At 53.9% G+C, this 16,814-nt stretch overlaps 5 protein-coding genes across 5 annotated transcripts; 3 read left to right on the top strand and 2 right to left on the bottom strand.

Annotated features, from left to right (window-relative positions):
- Positions 1 to 146: 146 nt before the first annotated feature.
- On the bottom strand, positions 147 to 2,063 carry Triagg1_7919 (uncharacterized protein; the record flags this gene model as incomplete). The annotated part of the gene is made up of 2 exons (XM_062902708.1): positions 147 to 1,092; positions 1,429 to 2,063. 2 exons carry the CDS (start codon positions 2,061 to 2,063, stop codon positions 147 to 149), a joined length of 1,581 nt encoding a protein of 526 aa, XP_062753252.1.
- A 1,372-nt stretch (positions 2,064 to 3,435) lies between these two features.
- Triagg1_7918 (uncharacterized protein) lies at positions 3,436 to 4,425 on the top strand (the record flags this gene model as incomplete). The annotated part of the gene is made up of 1 exon (XM_062902707.1): positions 3,436 to 4,425. One exon carries the CDS (start codon positions 3,436 to 3,438, stop codon positions 4,423 to 4,425), a length of 990 nt encoding a protein of 329 aa, XP_062753251.1.
- Positions 4,426 to 7,878: 3,453 nt separating this feature from the next.
- Triagg1_7917 (uncharacterized protein) lies at positions 7,879 to 9,434 on the top strand (the record flags this gene model as incomplete). Its single annotated transcript, XM_062902705.1, has 2 exons — positions 7,879 to 8,481; positions 8,547 to 9,434. The coding sequence occupies 2 exons, from the start codon at positions 7,879 to 7,881 to the stop codon at positions 9,432 to 9,434; spliced, it is 1,491 nt and encodes a 496-aa protein (XP_062753250.1).
- Positions 9,435 to 10,232: 798 nt separating this feature from the next.
- Positions 10,233 to 11,626, top strand: Triagg1_7916 (uncharacterized protein; the record flags this gene model as incomplete). The annotated part of the gene is made up of 3 exons (XM_062902704.1): positions 10,233 to 10,235; positions 10,452 to 11,470; positions 11,557 to 11,626. The coding sequence occupies 3 exons, from the start codon at positions 10,233 to 10,235 to the stop codon at positions 11,624 to 11,626; spliced, it is 1,092 nt and encodes a 363-aa protein (XP_062753249.1).
- A 608-nt stretch (positions 11,627 to 12,234) lies between these two features.
- Positions 12,235 to 16,448, bottom strand: Triagg1_7915 (uncharacterized protein; the record flags this gene model as incomplete). The annotated part of the gene is made up of 8 exons (XM_062902703.1): positions 12,235 to 12,648; positions 12,711 to 13,316; positions 13,371 to 13,686; positions 13,749 to 13,919; positions 13,973 to 14,003; positions 14,068 to 14,228; positions 14,295 to 15,511; positions 15,684 to 16,448. The coding sequence occupies 8 exons, from the start codon at positions 16,446 to 16,448 to the stop codon at positions 12,235 to 12,237; spliced, it is 3,681 nt and encodes a 1,226-aa protein (XP_062753248.1).
- Positions 16,449 to 16,814: the final 366 nt, after the last annotated feature.

The raw sequence follows: 16,814 nt of genomic DNA, 5'->3' as shown, positions 1-16,814 counted from the left end.
CCCCCCCCCCCCCCCCCCCCCCCCCCCCCCCCCCCCCCCCCCCCCCCCCCCCCCCCCCCCCCCCCACGCAGCCTCGCATTGCAAACTCGTCACATTACTTTTTTTATTTTTCTTTCTTTGTTTCCTTTTTCTTCCCCCGCCAGCCATCACCTTATCTGGCCTCCCTCGACTATATAGACGGCACTCCCTCGAGCGGGCCGGCTCACGACGACAGCCTGCTCCCTCTGCTCGTCGGTCAGGTCCAGCTTGGCATAGTACTGCAGCTCGAGCGCCTCCTTGACGGCCTGCACCTTGTCAACGGGCACGAGGTGGACGGTGCATCCTCCCCACCCGGCTCCCGTCAGCCTGCTGCTATAAGCCCCGGCGCCACGTGAGATGCGACATATGTCGTCGAGCTCTGGGCAGCTGCACTCGTACAGGTCCCTGCACGAGTCCTGCGTCTCGTTCATGAGGCGTCCGAGCTCCTGGTTGAACTGAGTCGTGTCGGTCGCCCCCGTGTGCAAGGGACGCTCGAGCAGCGTCAGGAACTCGAGGACTCGCAGCGCCTCGGTAAAGACGTGCAGGGCTCGCTGCCTGAGCTTGAACCGGTCAGCGCGGACGGGGAACCTGGCCATGAAGCGCTGCTCTAGGTCCGGCACGGACATCTGGAGGACGGCGGCGATTTCCTCCCGCGTGTAGCCGTCCTCCCGGGTCAGCGTCTCCTTGGTGACCTCGACGAGCCTGCGCAGCTCCTCCTCCTTGGTCAGGCTCTTGGCCGCGGCGTAGTCCGACCCGCCGTTGTGGTAGAAGAATGTGTCGTGGAATCCCTGGAGGCTAATGCCGAGAGGGCCTGCGTCTTCTGGCAGCTGCGTGCCGGGTGGGTTGAGCACCGCGTGAAGGTAAGCAGCCGCAAAGCTGACCTCGACGACACGAAGGTTGTAGTGGATGGGTCCTGTGACATGTTTATTGGACGTGACAAAGGATTGCGCGATAACGAAGCACAGCTCGGGCCTGGTTGGGGGGAACTTGACCGGCCGGGCAGACAGGCCGGGGGTGAAGGACACGAATGTGGCGGACCCTTGCTCCGAGAAGACTGATGCGGATTGATCCATGCTGTGGCGGTGATGATTGTCAGCATTGTACGATTTACGGCGAGGATCTGTACGAGAGAGTTTATGCGGTAGGGCCAGGGGGGAACAAGGGGGGGGAGGGTGTGTGGGTTTGGCTTTTAAGGACAAGTGTGTATGTATGTAAGTGTATATGTAAGTGCGTATGTATGTAGGAGCAAGTTGCATGATGCTCGGCAAGATACGAGTGCCCACTTGCTGCGAGGAAAATCATCGACGATGGTGCCGATATTACGGGAAACATGGGCAAGGCAGGCAGCTCAACGGGACAAACCGGCGCCACTGTGTAGGCACTCGTATATTCACGAGAAAGAAAACTTACCCTCCAGAGTTGACCCCAACGGCTCGCTCGCTGACGATGGCGAGCTCAGTTAGTTCTTTCTTGTCCACCGCGCTCTCGCCATTGGCGGCCATGACGGCCAGAGCACTGGCGGTGACAAAGGCGGCGCTTGAGCTCAGCCCTCCGCCAACGGGAACGTTGCCGTCCATAAGCACTTCCATGTCACAGGGGCGGAAGCCGGCCCCTTTCTTGCGGTACAGGAGGCCCAGCGCGCCGCGAAGCCCGCTCTTGAAGTAGTTTGTCCACTCGAACACTGTGGAATCAATGTCGACATCACTCCCGATCGGAACGTCAAACTCCCCGGGGGCGAACTTGGCGTCCTGGACGTTGTGCACGCGGACCTTGAACGTCGTTGCGTCGGCGGCGACCGGCTTGGTCGACACGGCGATGATGGCGTCGGCGGTGATGGCCATGGGCAGCACCGAGTACAGCGAGTAGTCGATGTGCTCGCCGATGATGTTGACGCGGCCGGGCGACCGCGAGATGAAGTGCGCCGGGTGGCCAAAGTCCTTTTCGAACTTTGCGAGCAGGTTGTTCCATCGCGGAGTCTCGACGTCGACGGCGGTTGGGGGGTAGATGTCCGCCAGGGACTTTGCGACTGGGACGGGGCCAGACATTTTTGGGGGAGTTTCTCTCTTTTGATGTGATGGTTTTCCTCCTTTGTTTTTTTGATATGATTTATAAGAATTGTGTGTACAAGAACCGTCTAGTATATCAACTGGACTTGAGATTGAGGAGATATAAAAAAAGGACCCCGCGATCAGAGCTTCGTTCTCCAAAAAGCTGTACCCCGCAGTGGTTTTTCACACGGAAATCAGGGGTTCTTTTTCCTCGCCCTCTATGACGTATGCGGATCTGGAGCTTTAAAAAGAAGAAGAAAAAGCAAATCCAAAACCCGTCGATCACTTATAATCAAGTATGATCAAAACCAGTGACTGATCAACTTGAGACACGCAAGGCAAGGCGATCAGGATGAAGGGCAAGTGACGTGACGAGAAACAAGCGGCGCAAAAAAGTCTCTAGAAAGAAAAAAAAAGAGCCAATGCAGAGAATATCGCAGACAATCCGGATGACACGCGATAGATATTGGCCAAAGTGGCGATCCTTTTGGCGTGACTCTCTTTAAAAAGACCCCGCTAATTATCGTCGGCGGTTTTGCGGGTACTACGGAGAATGTACAAACGGGCTTCGTGGATCCCAGGGCCGTTAAGCGCACGAGTGATGTTGCGTCAAAGGCGAGGCTGGGAAATCTCGTGGTCCGGACAGAGTCGTGTTTTTGCTGATAAGACAACGTTTGTGAAGGAATGGGAAGCTAAACAGTCGAGGGGGATCCAGCGGCAGTCCGCGGGAAATCCATCGGGTTTCGACGGCCGAGAATAATGGCGAGATGTTTTTTTCTTGTTGGCTTTGTGGAACAGCTTGGAACCACATTTTAGGTGAAGTCGCATCCAAGGGATCCAAGCCGGAAAATTATTCGGGAATGAGTATGTCGAGAAAAAGAAAAGAAAAGTAACGCTGTCTGGTTGGTTTGCTATTGTAAGACAAGCGCGGCTAATGATGATGTTAGAAAAACATCACGGACTTGACTTTTGATACGTCTTGAGAAATATCCTGATGACGGTTGGCGCCTCAGCTTTTACAGATGCTTGATGAGGGAGATGTATCACGTCGAAATCATGGGACAGCCGGATTTGGCGGGTTCAATACAACAGAGTCGAATGCCTTGACACTTGTCGACCAGCTGGCAGTTCAAACGACGATGGGTTTGCCAACTGATGGAACGGCTATGGCAGTTCATTCTTCAGCATGATCAACCGACAACTCAAACTTTGACAAAGTCAAGAGAGAGAGAGAGAGAGAGAGAGGAAGAGGAAGAGACAAGCAGATCAATCTCAACAACTTCCTTTCCATCCATCAAAGCCTCTGCTCGATAAACATTGGCTACGCGCTCTCATCTCATTGCCGCCCCATCGTCAACATCACCTTGCAATGGAACTCAAAGAAAAACGCTCCGTCGTTAGCCGTGAGCTGAAAACCCTTGAACCCGGCTCCCTCTACATCACAATCTCCGTCCCTCGATCCAGTTCTCACGGCCCTGACTCGCCCGTCAGCTGCTACTACCCGCCATGTCTATCTGAGGATCTCGACCTGGCGTCATACGAAGTGTCGTGCGCCAAGGGCATCGACAGAGAAGAGTTCGACTGGGGCGTCTACCTGCACCGAGGCTACGGCAACGGCACCTGGTACGAGCTCCGCAGAGTAAGCTGCGCGATCGACGCCGGCATCGACGACGGCGCTCTATTAGGCTCCAGCGGCAGGGCAAGCATGGGTAGCATCGCCGGTGCTGGTACGGGCGATGGCGATGGCGCCAGCGTCGTCGCACGTTCCTTGCCCTTCTTCACCCTCTCCAGGCGGGAGATGCGTCTGTCGCCACGTCTGCAGACCCGAGTGGCCGCCCTGGTCAGGGTCCTGCGCGTGCCAGAATCCTTCGCCGATGGCCTGACGCCTTATCTGGACTGGCTGGCGGTGCAAACGGCGCCCAGCGCCACGAGGTCCTTCATCTGGGCGTCGTCCATGTACATCCGCACGCGTCATCACTTTTCGGCATATACCAACGGCACCGTGGGCGATGGCGATGCGGCAGCAACGGGCTTCGCCACGACAGGGTTCCTCCAGGAGGCCCTTCACTTGGCGTACAAGGAGGTCTGGTACGGCCTGGGAGGCCAGCTGCCACGGCCCATGATGGCTTCGGCGTTTGGGGTTGAGATGCTGCTCATGGGGGACGCCAGCAACGCAAACGCACAGCAGCAGCAGCAGCAAAATGCCGACCAAGATGCCGATGATAAATCGACCAAGTGCCTATGGGGGTACGTGTATCAGCATGCAGAAACAGGGCTTCACGACACCCCTGGCTGGAGGAGCATCACCTACACGGGGGTGGCCGTCTTTGAAGCCATATCGATCGACTCGTCGATTTAAGCAATTCATCACTGAATTCTCCTCGATGCTCATCGCCAAGGATTTTCTGGGGCAAAGGAGTCAGGGGAGGCAGGGTGAAACGGGGTGTGCAGCTTTTCTTCTTTTACAAATCATTCAGGAAGGATTACCCTCCTGCAAGGCCCATGCCATGCACATGGGAAGACTCGGCGATAGGGCAACCAAGGATAGGGAATAATGCTTGCAGACAGGATTACAAGTGTCCGTCCCTGCTCCGTGCTTTCTCAAGGGGTATGTGTAACCGGTGAAGGTCCTCGGTGGCTGCGCATGGGTTCGATAAAGTCCAACATCTTCACCCCCCTCCCTGACCGATATGCTTGGCCCCAACCATGATGGAAACGAAACTGGCAGGTATGCAAGGGCCCTCGAATGCCTCCCCCCGGCCTGTGTCTACCGGATATAAGTCCGCAATTATGCCACAAAAGTTGTCGTTAATGCCTGTTTATATCCAGAGAAAATGCGGAGTTGCCTGCATGTAGCAGGTGGCGGTGGGAGTGTAAGAGTTGAAAAAAAGGTCCGTCCTTTGCAATGTAACGATGCAGAGCAAAAAGTCAGACATATTGCAAGCATCATCCCCGTGGCATATCGTATACCGTCTCCTGATGAGCGTTGTGACCGTCTTTGAGCTTCGAAAATGCTGGCTTCCCTGCCAGCCAAGCATGGCCAGACGTACGTTTCACGGAGTTGCAGTAGTTATCCTTGAATTAAGCCACGATGTCCAAGTGGAAGGTCGGCGGTTTTTTGCTGGCCATCCCTGCCGTCGGGATGCTTACGGTCCCTGGAATAGCGGCGTGAGAGCTGAGCGAGATGCTAAATTAAGGCGTCCCTTGTGAGATTGGTAAGAGCTTATCGAGACATGTGATGGGTTTACTCATGCCTCGTACACGCATCTTTTGGGGGGGGGGGGGGGGGCGTCATAATGAGACATGAAGCGAACACGATGACGGCTGGACAGCATTATGCTAGACCTGGCAATTTGTTTAGTGCATCGAGTGCTTGGTATAGCAGACACAAGCGAGGCGAGGCGAGGATTGCGCCAACATCATCATCGCGGAGTACCTGTTACGAGAGCATATCGTACGGAGGAGTGGCAGTGGTAAGGCAATTAATCATTTGAGCGTCATGTTGTGTAACGACAAGATTAAGGAGAACCGGGAACCTGCAACTGTCAATGGACAAGGCTGATTGTCGATCGTTCCGATTGCCGATGATATCTGACGCGCCGGTTGGCTGGAGACTGACGATACCGGCCAATACCGAACTGGGTCCAGACGGGAAAAGAGAAAGAGATTGATTGGATGCTCCAGGGCGAATGACGGTATACCGGGAGTAAGACAGAGATACGAGGTACAGTACAGTACAAGGTAGGTAGTACTGGAACATTGGCAAGTTCTCGCCTCGTCGCCACAAAGGCCGAGATCTGCGGTGCACTGTAGGTTAGCACTTTGAGAGCCAACTCTATCCGCCTCACCAAGTCGCAGTCGCACACAAATCCTCAACGTCACTCTCCCTCCCGCCGTTTGCGACGTAAAAAAAACCTGCTGAAGAAGGCTCACTCAAGTCGCACAGTCCGGCGCAAGGAGGGAGTGGCCACGTTGGCGATGCTCCGATGGGATTCGGCGCTAACAGCGAGCTTGTCCCACTGGACTGCGCTGGACTGGCAAATCGAATCTTCCATCTCCACACGTATCTCGCAGACCCATCCGATCTCCTCTATTTCTGGACCAGGGCCGAGTCGAGGAGAGGGGAAGAAGGAGAGAGAAAAAAGAAAAGAAAGTTAAAGTTGGAAAAGATGAGGCGGAAATCCCCAGTGTTGAGCTTAGGACCCTCTGTTGGCCGGGCCTTGCAACGCCATAGACGTCTTTCTACGTGCTTCTCTCTCGATTCCGCCGTGACTCCAGGGCTGTACTCCGTAGGGAGGCATAAAAAGCGCCCAGAATGAGGGGTCCAGTGGGCAGCTGATGAGGGGCAAGTGATGCACTGTGTGCTGTGCTGGGCAATAAGATTGTCCATCTAGCGTAGCTCAAACTTAACTTGCTGTGCTGTGGCTATATAAAGCTGGAGCTGACCGCCCATTCCCCTGGGGCCTATTTCTAGTTAACACCTTGCAAAGCAGTTTCAAGCTCTACTTTGAACCAAGCATTCAATCAATCACCACTTCTTTCCACCACATACCCACACAATACCAACATCATGGGCGGTTGCGGATGTGCTGAATCTGGCTCCTGTGGCTGCGGCTCTAGCTGCACCTGCTCTGGCTGCCCTGTGAGTGATAACTAACGCTGCTGAGATGGTTGAAGGCATCGCTGATTGATCTGTCCACAGCACAAATAAACCGGGCGACGACTCTTTATTCGATCTGACGTTCCTCTGCGACGCCGTGTGAGCAACGAGCTGCCATCGCATGGGCCGAACAAGACTGCACGACTTTATGGAGTTGTGACGACTGGGACATTTGCGTGGGGGAACAGCGGAGGAGACAATGGGGAAATTAAATAAATACATCAAATTCAAACAACAGAGATTGGTTTTCAAACTACTACAGTTGCTGCTATCTATCTGACTTGGTGCTGAATGTTGAATGCCACCCGACATCATAGAGCCCTGAAATATCTCCACGTGAAGGATGTAGGGAAGCTACCTACTAACCTACTAGAAATACTGTATCTTTGAGTAGATCCAAGTATCTCCATCAGGAGAATCTACACGTAGACGGTGGATGGGTAAGGTATGATACACCGCATCTACACGGCTGGAGATTTGATGCAATGCAGGCCAGCGCACCCTCATCTCGGGTGTGTGTAGGGTAGCGACTCTACATGTAAATGCAAGGCTGTTGAGATATTTTGCCCGCGCTCGTACACTTTCAAGTCCTTGCCCAGAATCTGCCCCTCCACCTACTAACATATACTTGTAGTATATAAATATATATATTCATTCATCAAAATCGTATTCCCCGGCTTATAGACTAAATAGCCCGTCAGTGCTCCATCTGCCGAGTGCTAATGCAGCGTTCCCTGAAGGCGGTACTTGTACGTATCCACGGGATGGTGCCGAGAGCACTAAAACAAACACCTGGAGCCTTTGATTGGGCTGGGCAGCGCTGGGTGGGCCACTCTGACATCAATCCTCACGTTGGAGAAGCTCGTCACGCCTGGAGCGGCTTTTGCCAACCCACCGATGTCCAGACGACCAAACCAAACCCGCGACACGCCTCTATAGCCACGAGTACGCCGTAGCTTGCTCGATCACCAACTTGCGCCACCTTGTTCCTTTGTATTTACCCTATCAGTTGAGCGGCCGCTTTCCTCTGGCCCAGCGCCATCCCCGCCGCGTGTTCCCGCCCAGCGCAGAAGATGCCACGACCCGAAATCTAATAGATCGCGAACAATCCTACAACAGCCTCGATAAGAAACTCGGGAGAGCGTCGACAGCATGGACTTGTCGGCCAAGGCCGAGCCCACCACTTCGTCCGCAGCCATCCAGGCCGCCATCGCCGATCGCCCGTCGGATGCGCCGCGACGATGCTTCATCTGCTTGACCGACGAGGAGCCCTCGGATCCCCCAGGCTCGTGGGTTGACCCGTGCCCATGCACGCTGGAGGCGCACCAAGACTGCATGCTCTCATGGGTGACGGACTGCGAGCGGTCCAACAAGCCGCTCAAGTGCCCGGTGTGCAAGTCCGCCATCGAGATGGACGGTCCGTGGGACCCCGTCGCCTCTCTGCACGACGCCATACAGCGCAAATTCACTCGCGCGAGCCCCTTCATCCTCTTGACCGGGGTGTCGGTGGGAGTTCAGTTTAGCCTGCAAATGTACGGCGCCATGGCGTTGTGGACGTTTGCCGGCAAGGAGGCGCTGCTTCAGTTCGCCCTGGGACCTGATATGCTCATCGACGGGCGATCGCCTGGAGCGCTGAGGTTTGCCAAAGAGCGCATAGTCAATGCCCTGATTTTGATGAACGTGGCGCCGACACTGCTCATCAGCCAGCTGCTACCAGGTCTTACTAACAGATACTTTATGCAGAGTGCATCTATTGTGAGTCTATTTCACCAATGATGACATTCCCGACAGTGCGATGCTAACATTGGAGCCTTTGCTAGTATGGGATCTACAGCATGATTCGAAATGACAACTTTTTGGAGTGGCCACCGTCTCCCCGCATGGCCATGGTGGCACTGCCCATCATTCGCAAGATGTACTTTAGCTTCTGGAGAGACTTTGTCATGCCGTACGAAGTGAGGCTCAACCGACAAATCTCGGGGCTCCCGCCCCTCGACCCACAGCAAGAGGCCGATGGTGCTCACAATCGGCAGGATCTAGAGCGCAACGGAGAGGGTGGGTTCATCGGCCTTCTCCAAAACATTCTTGATGTGCTGGATCCTGACGAGGAGGATCCCGCCGCCGGGGCTAATAACGGTGGCGGCGAGGCGCGAGCAGGGGCTCAGCATGAGATTCGACTAGAGCAGCGGGAAGAGGGAGACGAGATCAGGGTTGAACTTCTCATCGAGGAGGTCATTGAAGACGCAGTTGATTTGAACGGGCCGGCCAACGATGAGCAAAATGGCCATGTGCGCTGGGACCAGGCTCAGGAGGACAATGCCAATGGGCACCCGCAGGAAAACCAACGCGAGGCACCCCAAGCGCCACCAGCAAGGAGGATGGGACTCGGCGGTCTCCTGTCAAACGTGTCCAACTCCATCGTCGGGGCCCTCCTTTTGCCAGGCATCTCCTTTGCCATGGGCGAAGCTTTGCGGTTGATTCTCCCTCGATCTTGGACAACAGCGCCGTCTAGGAACCACTGGCTGTTTGGGCCATCACCGTCAGGCCGGCCTGGCCTGTTGCAGCAGCAATGGGGGCGCAGCCTGGTGGGCGGGTGCCTCTACATCGTCCTGAACGATGTCATCAGGGTGTACAGCAAGTCTCGCCAGGTCGCAGCCATGCAGAACCGGAAGGTGAAGAATGTAGATCGACCACGACGGAGAAAGTAAACGGTGGTATATTTGGAAAGTGGCTTGTTATTGCGATTTGTTCTGCGTCAAAGATTGCAGCGAGCATGGGAAACATGGGGGGCATATTGGGATGGAGTTTTTTGGGCGGACTTTCAAAGGCAGGGCATTGCTATTCACTAACCTGCGGAACCACACACAACTTTCGCATTTCTTTTATTTTTTCTAGACTGGGACTGTCTACTTGAGATGTTTGGGCGGGAGAGGCCTCTTTTCGCTTTTTGATCATGGCCGATATATTACATCATTCGCAGTGCTGATATAGCGGTTCCATGTATGTATAACGGCTACAGGCTGAAGGAATTCACTTTTGCTGCTCTTATGTTGTTAATGCCCGCTCTGTTAAGTACGTGACCCTGCCCTGCTCCCCTGTATCAAGAAGACGCTCCTTTGCCAATAGTTGATGCATGTGATGTTAATATTTGCCCGCTCTATCGAAATGGTACGTACCTACTAGAAAATAAAACCAATTAAAAAGACAAAAAGGAATATTCCAGCGCCTCAGCCAATGCGCTTTGCCACTTTGGGTGCCCCCCAAAATCCATGACAGCCTAACCTAGACATCCGCGGGGTCCCTTTCGGCTGGACTCTTTCTCTCTCCAGAAACTCCCTTTTCCGCCGATCATCTTTTTTTTTTTGCCTCTCAAGTTTTCCTCGCCCGTCTGGATTTTAGAGAACATCGTCCATCTCCTCTTGTATTCTTTTTTTTCTTCTTCTTCCGTTTCCTTCTACCTTTTTGCGCTTCTCGCGCGCCCGATAGAACAAACGAAACCGTCAGCCATGGTACGCAAAAACCGACGATTCTCCCCTCCATCATCCATTTCATACACCCCGCTTGAAGCCCAGAATTCCGGTCCGGAGTTGGGGGCAAATCGAGAAGAAGAAAAAGAAACACCGACATGCTATGACAAAACCACAGAAAAAAAAAAAAGAATCTCTTTGAAATCACGATCGTTTAGAAGAAAAACGTGCTGACCCAAATCTCTCTCTTTTCACCAGGCCGCCCAACAAACTCCCAAGCAGCGCCTCGCGCTCGCCATCTGCGACTTCCTGACCACGTCAACGACGGACGGCACCCTCACCGCCGAGGATAAAGACTCCATCGACGTGGCCATCAACTGCATCGCCGAGTCCTTCAAGGTCGACCCCAGCGACGACGCCGCCGTAAAGGCCGCCATTGGCCCCCAGAAGCTGCTCGACGTCTTCGCCGTCTACGAGAAGCTCCAGGCCAAGGACAAGGCCGCCGCGAGCCCGGCCGCTACCCCCGCCGCCGGTGCCGCATCATCTTCTTCTCCCTCTTCCTCCTCCGTCCCTGAACCCTCCGAAGCCCAGAAGAAGGAGGCCGAGTCGCTCAAGTCAAAGGGCAACGCCGCCATGGCCCAGAAGGACTACGCCGGCGCCATCGACCTCTACACCCAGGCCCTCGGCCTGCACCCTTCCAACGCCGTCTTCCTGTCCAACCGCGCTGCCGCCCACTCCGCCGCAAAGGACCACGCCTCCGCCCGCATCGACGCCGAGGCCGCCGTCGCCATCGACCCCTCCTACACAAAGGCCTGGTCCCGCCTGGGCCTCGCCCGCTTCGCCCTCGGCGACCCCAAGGGCGCCATGGACGCCTACCGCCAGGGCATCGAGTACGAGGGCAACGGCGGCTCCGAGGCCATGAAGAAGGGCTTCGAGACGGCCAAGCGCCGCGTCGACGAGCTCGAGTCCGACCAGGCCCAGGACAACCTCTCCCGCGCCGGCCCCGGCGCCGGAGCCGGCGGCATGCCCGACCTCAGCAACCTCGCCTCCATGTTCGGCGGCGCCGGCGGCACCGGTGGCGGTGGCATGCCCGACCTGGGCTCCATCATGAGCAACCCCATGTTCGCCAACATGGCTCAGAGCCTCATGAGCAACCCCGACCTGATGAACAACCTCATGAGCAACCCGCGCCTGCGTGACATGGCCAACCAGTTCAGCAGCGGAGGCGGCATGCCCGACCTCGGCTCTCTAATGTCTGACCCCAACATTGCTGAGATGTAAGTGTTTTTATCCATTTTATCCAGTATATTCGACCATAAGAGAAAAAAAAGAGCATTTATTCTAATCATACAAACCCTCACAGGGCACGGAATATGATGGGCGGTGGCGGTGGCGCTCCAGGCGCTCCCGGCTCCGGTGGTGCAGGACGGTAAAGCGACTCTTGACTTTGTATGGAGAGGAGCACAAACATCCCAAGAGACGGAACAGCAGTTGCAAAGAGGTGTGGCAATGTGGCATCACGGTTATGGGCTTTCAAGAGAAGAACGAGAAAAACATGAGAGAGAATGGGGCCTACGTCTTCGTTTAGATATGACTGAGTATCGGGCGCAAATAACCAAAGCGTGGTTAATGATTGTAAATAGAGAGAGCTGTAAACGAAGCACTCGATTTCCGTTATAATTATGCTCGCACTGTTTCTATCTTTACCTGCTCCAAAACAAGGTGCCACCTGAGTCAACCGCTAGTGTATACATGTACCTTATGAAACTGCAGTGGTATTCTGGCGTCTCCTTGACGCTTCTTCTCTCATAACTTTTGTCTCCAACTATCAGGCTTCACTGAGCCTCCCCCCTGTTTCATGCTATTCGTACAAGTCCTCCCCATAACTCATGTACGTCGTAAAACTTGTCTAGGTATGCTAAACAAGTATTCATATGATGATATCTATACAAACCAAAATGATATTGCGTCGGAAAGCGCCTGGTCAGCTCAAGGCAATTTTTTTTTTAAAAATCTTGTTTTTGTTTCCATCCCCCATCTTCTATTCTTGGCTCCCAGGCCCCACGGGGCCTCGAGAAATGCGGCCTCGGCGTCCGCGAAGAGATCCGGCTCGTGGGCGTCGGATGGCTCGACCGCCTCGGCTAGAGGTCATCATAATTGACTGATTTTCACCCATCTTTGGCAGCGGATGGTTTTCGTTTTTGGCAGTGCTGGCTGCTACAACACTTGTCGTTTCTTTATCTTTTGTGACGGAGAGAATTCCTTCTGATGCTCGCCCGGAGTTGTCTTTGGGCGCCGGAGTTGGATATGTGCCGCACTTCCCGTCACTCGAGTGCCGTGGAGGAATCGGAAGCTGTCTCACAGTGGGCGAGGCTCTGTTGCCAGGCCTAGGAATCATGGAAGGTGCTGCTGGACTGCTGCTTTGGGCCGTTTGAGCAGACACACGACATTGCTCCTATTCGATGAGTTAGTCAGGTATATAAGCTTTCATCTCTGAAACTTTGTTACTACACATACGGTATTGGTGTCGGTTGATTTTGCGGATGGCTCGCTACATTTAGCAGATTCTGGCTTTGGAGACTTGTGAACAGGCTCGCTCTTTGACTGGATGCGGCGGGAGTAGCGCGGCCGCATGAAAACCACATTGCCAATGTTAGAAGGGACAGCGGCTGTCTCTGCGATGGACTCTGGGGACCTTCGTGCCAGTGAGGGCAGGGCAGTTCGTCCGGAAGCCTCGATGCTATTCGGTTTGGCTTTTCCGCCCATCGGGAGTGGTTTGATGCCTGGATTTTGGATACCAATCACCGCGGGCATCGTTTCCGACGCGCGGAGCTCTGATGCGGTGAAACTGCTCTCAGAACTATCTTTTGCCCCGAGGCGGCGGCTTGACTCAGTAGACAGGCTCTTGGGCGTACTGCTCGTCCCGCGCTCGTCCATGATGGACACTTCATCGGACCATCGAAGTTTGCTAGGGTGGCCGGTGACTGCCCAAGTCCTGGTCTTGCCAATGGCCGAAGGTGTAGTCGACTTACTTTCAGATGCCGTCTTGGGTCCGGAATTCGCCGCTGTTGCCGCCATCGACCGAGGTGTAAATTCAGGGGCCACAGGATTCAATCGGGACCCCTAACAGGATCCGTCAGTATTCTCTGCAGCACTCGAATTTATGTCAGAATCTACCTCCTTCTGACACCTCTTGCCTGTTGCTGATTTGCCATCGCTTTCTGGCGGTACTTTGGCCTGACCGTCTTCACCATGTGTCTTGCACGTCTCAGTGGTGGTTCTCTCGGAGCAAGAATCGTTGGCGAGAGTATTTGCGTCGTCAAGCACCTTGGCCTGGTCATCGCTGTCCTCCCTTTCCTGGAAGTTGTCTGACGCCAGTTCAAAGTATCGACCGCGCAAGGCAATCAGCTCATCATGAGTACCTTTCTCGATGATCTGACCGTGTTCCACAACAGCAATGACGCCCGCTCCTTTGATGGTAGAAAGTCGATGACTGAGCACGAAATGATGGGTTAGTAACTATTACAGACCTGGGGGGAAGAAGAGGGAACTTACGCCACAACGAATGTAGTGCGTCCTTTGCAGAGGGCATTTATTGATTTCTGAATATGTTTTTCAGTAACATTATCAACAGCGGCTGTAGCCTCGTCCAAAAGAACAATCTCGGGGTTTTTCAGGAGCGCCCTGGCAATTGCAAGACGTTGAAGCTCTCCACCGGAAAGTTTGCTGCTGTCGTTAGCTCAAAAATCTCATAGGGGATACAACAACGGCAAACTTACACTCCATGTTCGCCAACCTCCGATTCGTAGCCTAGTCACGCACAAGGTTAGCAAACACATGGTACCGCAGCGAGACTCGTCGTCGTATTACGTACCATCCGCAAAACCCAAGATCTTATCATGAATACGCGCGGCTCTGCATGCTGCAAACACCTCCTCGTCCGTTGCGGTGATTCTGCTATAGCGTACGTTGTTCATGATGGTGTCATTAAAAACCAGTGGACTTTGGGGAACGTAGCCAATGCGCTCGCGTAGGCTAGAGAAAACGAGTCAGCGCTGTTGCAGGAGCACTGCAACCAATACCTTTGAGTCAAGGACTTACCTGGAGATATCAACATCGCGAAGATCTTGACCGTCGATCCGGATGCTGCCCGAGGTGACATCGTAGTCCCTTTGGAGAAGCCTGAGCAGCGTCGATTTACCCGCTCCAGTTGAGCCCACAAAGGCCACCGTCGTTCCCGCCGGAACGTCTAGACTGATGCCGTTGACGATCCTCTTCCGCTTATCATAACCGAAGCAAACTTGATCCAAGTGAACATCTCCCCGTTGAAACTTGAGAGGCCGTGCACCCTGTTTGTTCGTAACCGAAGGCTTGGCCTTCATAATGGCCAGGAGGCGTTCCGCGCTAATGAAATCATCGCTCATGCCCTTACTAAGTGAGGCGAAAAATTGCAGTGGTGCAGTGAGCTGAGTCCAGTACATGAGAAGCATTGCAAACTGGCCCGGTGATGCTTGCCCACTACGAATGCGAAAGACGGCGAGGAATGCACTTGCCATGAGGCCGGCAGTGAGAACGATGGTCTGCAACGAAGTGGACAAGAGCCATGCAATTTGGAATTGCGTCTCAGAAAGCCATCGAGCCGTTACTGCATCAGCATGCCTGTTGTCCTCGTAAACGATCTGGTTGAACATATTGACGGTCCGCCACGAAGTCAACCCGCCGTAACGAATGGTATTTTCTTTGGTGAGAGCCTTGATGCGTTTGCGAGTGCTATTTTTGGTGTTAGCTACGAGGCGGGCTGCAAGTGTTATGAAGACGATCCCGGTAGCCACAGTTATCAAGCCTTCGTATGGGCCGAATTTGACGGAGAGGTAGGCGATGGCGATGCACATGTCGATCAACATTGGGACGGTTTGAAACAAAAGATTTTCAATTGCGTTTGTGATGGAGTATCCGCCATTCATAGCCATGATCATGTCTGATGAGTTTTTGGAGTCATGGAAATCAGCAGACAGCTTCATCACATGAGAAAAAGAGGCTCGGGACAAGCTTTCCCGTGAGAAGTGTTTGACAGGTAGCCACAACCACTGGCGGATAAGGTCAACACCAGAAGCTGAAGCCAACAGCCGTAGAAGTGCAAAATTGATGACGGCTGTCCATGGATTACCGGGTTTCCCATTGAGAGTGTCCATGATTATGGCCGTCTGTCGGGGAATAAGCACATTGATTGCGTTCGAAGCCAACATGCAGAGCAAAACGGCCACTGCTCGTAGCTGTAGACTGCGGTTTCCCAAAGGCCAAACATACGGCAATAAAATCTAAAGCAGGGAATCATGTTAGCTAAAGCAGATACACAATTCTTGAGTGGTCTCGAGCGCCCAGGGGAAGAGCCTTGTGATGAGTAATCCAGGTTGTAGGGTCAATATTGTATGAGCAAAGACGTAACGCCTGTAGGCATGAACTGTCAAGGGTTGAGATAGGATTACATACCTTGAAGCCTTTGACGTATTCAACCCAGTTTCCGCCTTCCTGAAGTCTCTTCTCCACTTCGGCTCTACCTTCTCTTTCTCTTCTTTCCCAAAAGGTCTCATCAGAGTCGCTTTGCGTTGTCGACCCATAACTGGAGCTATTGGCAGGCTCCCCAGTGGCTGCCTGAGCATCAGGTTGTTCACCATCAGGTGGCAGAAGTGGCTGTGTTTCTTCGTCGAACAAAGAAGGGTTGGAGTTGGTCCATAAAGCAAGGCAAGTCCAAGCCACTAGAATGACGAGTGAAGCAAGCCTCAAGCACAAGAAGGCTATATGGAGTATATCATAGGGGTTGAGGTTAGCTTGTCTTGAATTGACGGCCGTCAAGATTGCGATGGCAAGCTCAAAGAGCAGCGCGATAAACCACGATCCACGGAATGGAAACCATACAACTGTGTCCGACTCGATGAGTTGGATGCACAGAATACCGAAGACGAGAATGCACGACAAGTAGTTGATGACCTGGTGTTCAAGGGGGGCAGACCTTGTGATTACTGACTGCGTGCCGAGTGTGATGAGCTGGGCCCCGTATGTCGAAAGGAAGAATCCAAGTATATAGATGACGGCCCGTCGACTAGGACGCTCCGGCTGCGCATCCTCAGTCTTCTTAAGAGCCTGCAGAGTGCAAGAGGCTAAGACGGACGAGGCCAAGTAGTAGAGAAAGACAAGAGCCGGATACAAGTACTTGAGAGCTACCAGGACTGCGCCCTCGCCAGCAACAACAGCCATCTTGGGCCAAGAGCTAGCTGCTGTAGATGCTGGAACCCTTGACAGATGGAAACGGCCTAGCGCTGTCGCAGATGTAGATCGCGGGTGGGACGTAGATCAGGGCCAAAGTCGAGATTGGAGGGCCGAGTTTGGGATAAACAAGCGTGAGAAAGACAGGGATCCTGTGTCTTCTAGATGCTGTCGAAACAGCCGTGACAAGACGGAACAGCTGGATTTGGCTGGAAAGGGAGAGAAGCAAAACTTGGCTGACAGCAAAGATCCGGCCAGAAGGGCTACCTGCAGTAGCGTGCGAGTATAGTATGAGGCGAACTGAAGTGCCGGAAGACAAGAGCTGTGATTTTGACTTGAACGAGGAGATGCAGCGGC

The sequence above is a fragment of the Trichoderma aggressivum genome (genome assembly GCF_033847375.1).
Source record: "Trichoderma aggressivum f. europaeum strain CBS 100526 chromosome Unknown scaffold_036, whole genome shotgun sequence".
Taxonomy (NCBI): domain Eukaryota; kingdom Fungi; phylum Ascomycota; class Sordariomycetes; order Hypocreales; family Hypocreaceae; genus Trichoderma; species Trichoderma aggressivum.
The sequence above is the reverse complement of the archived record's forward strand: the minus strand, read 5'-3'. Positions and strand labels throughout refer to the sequence as shown.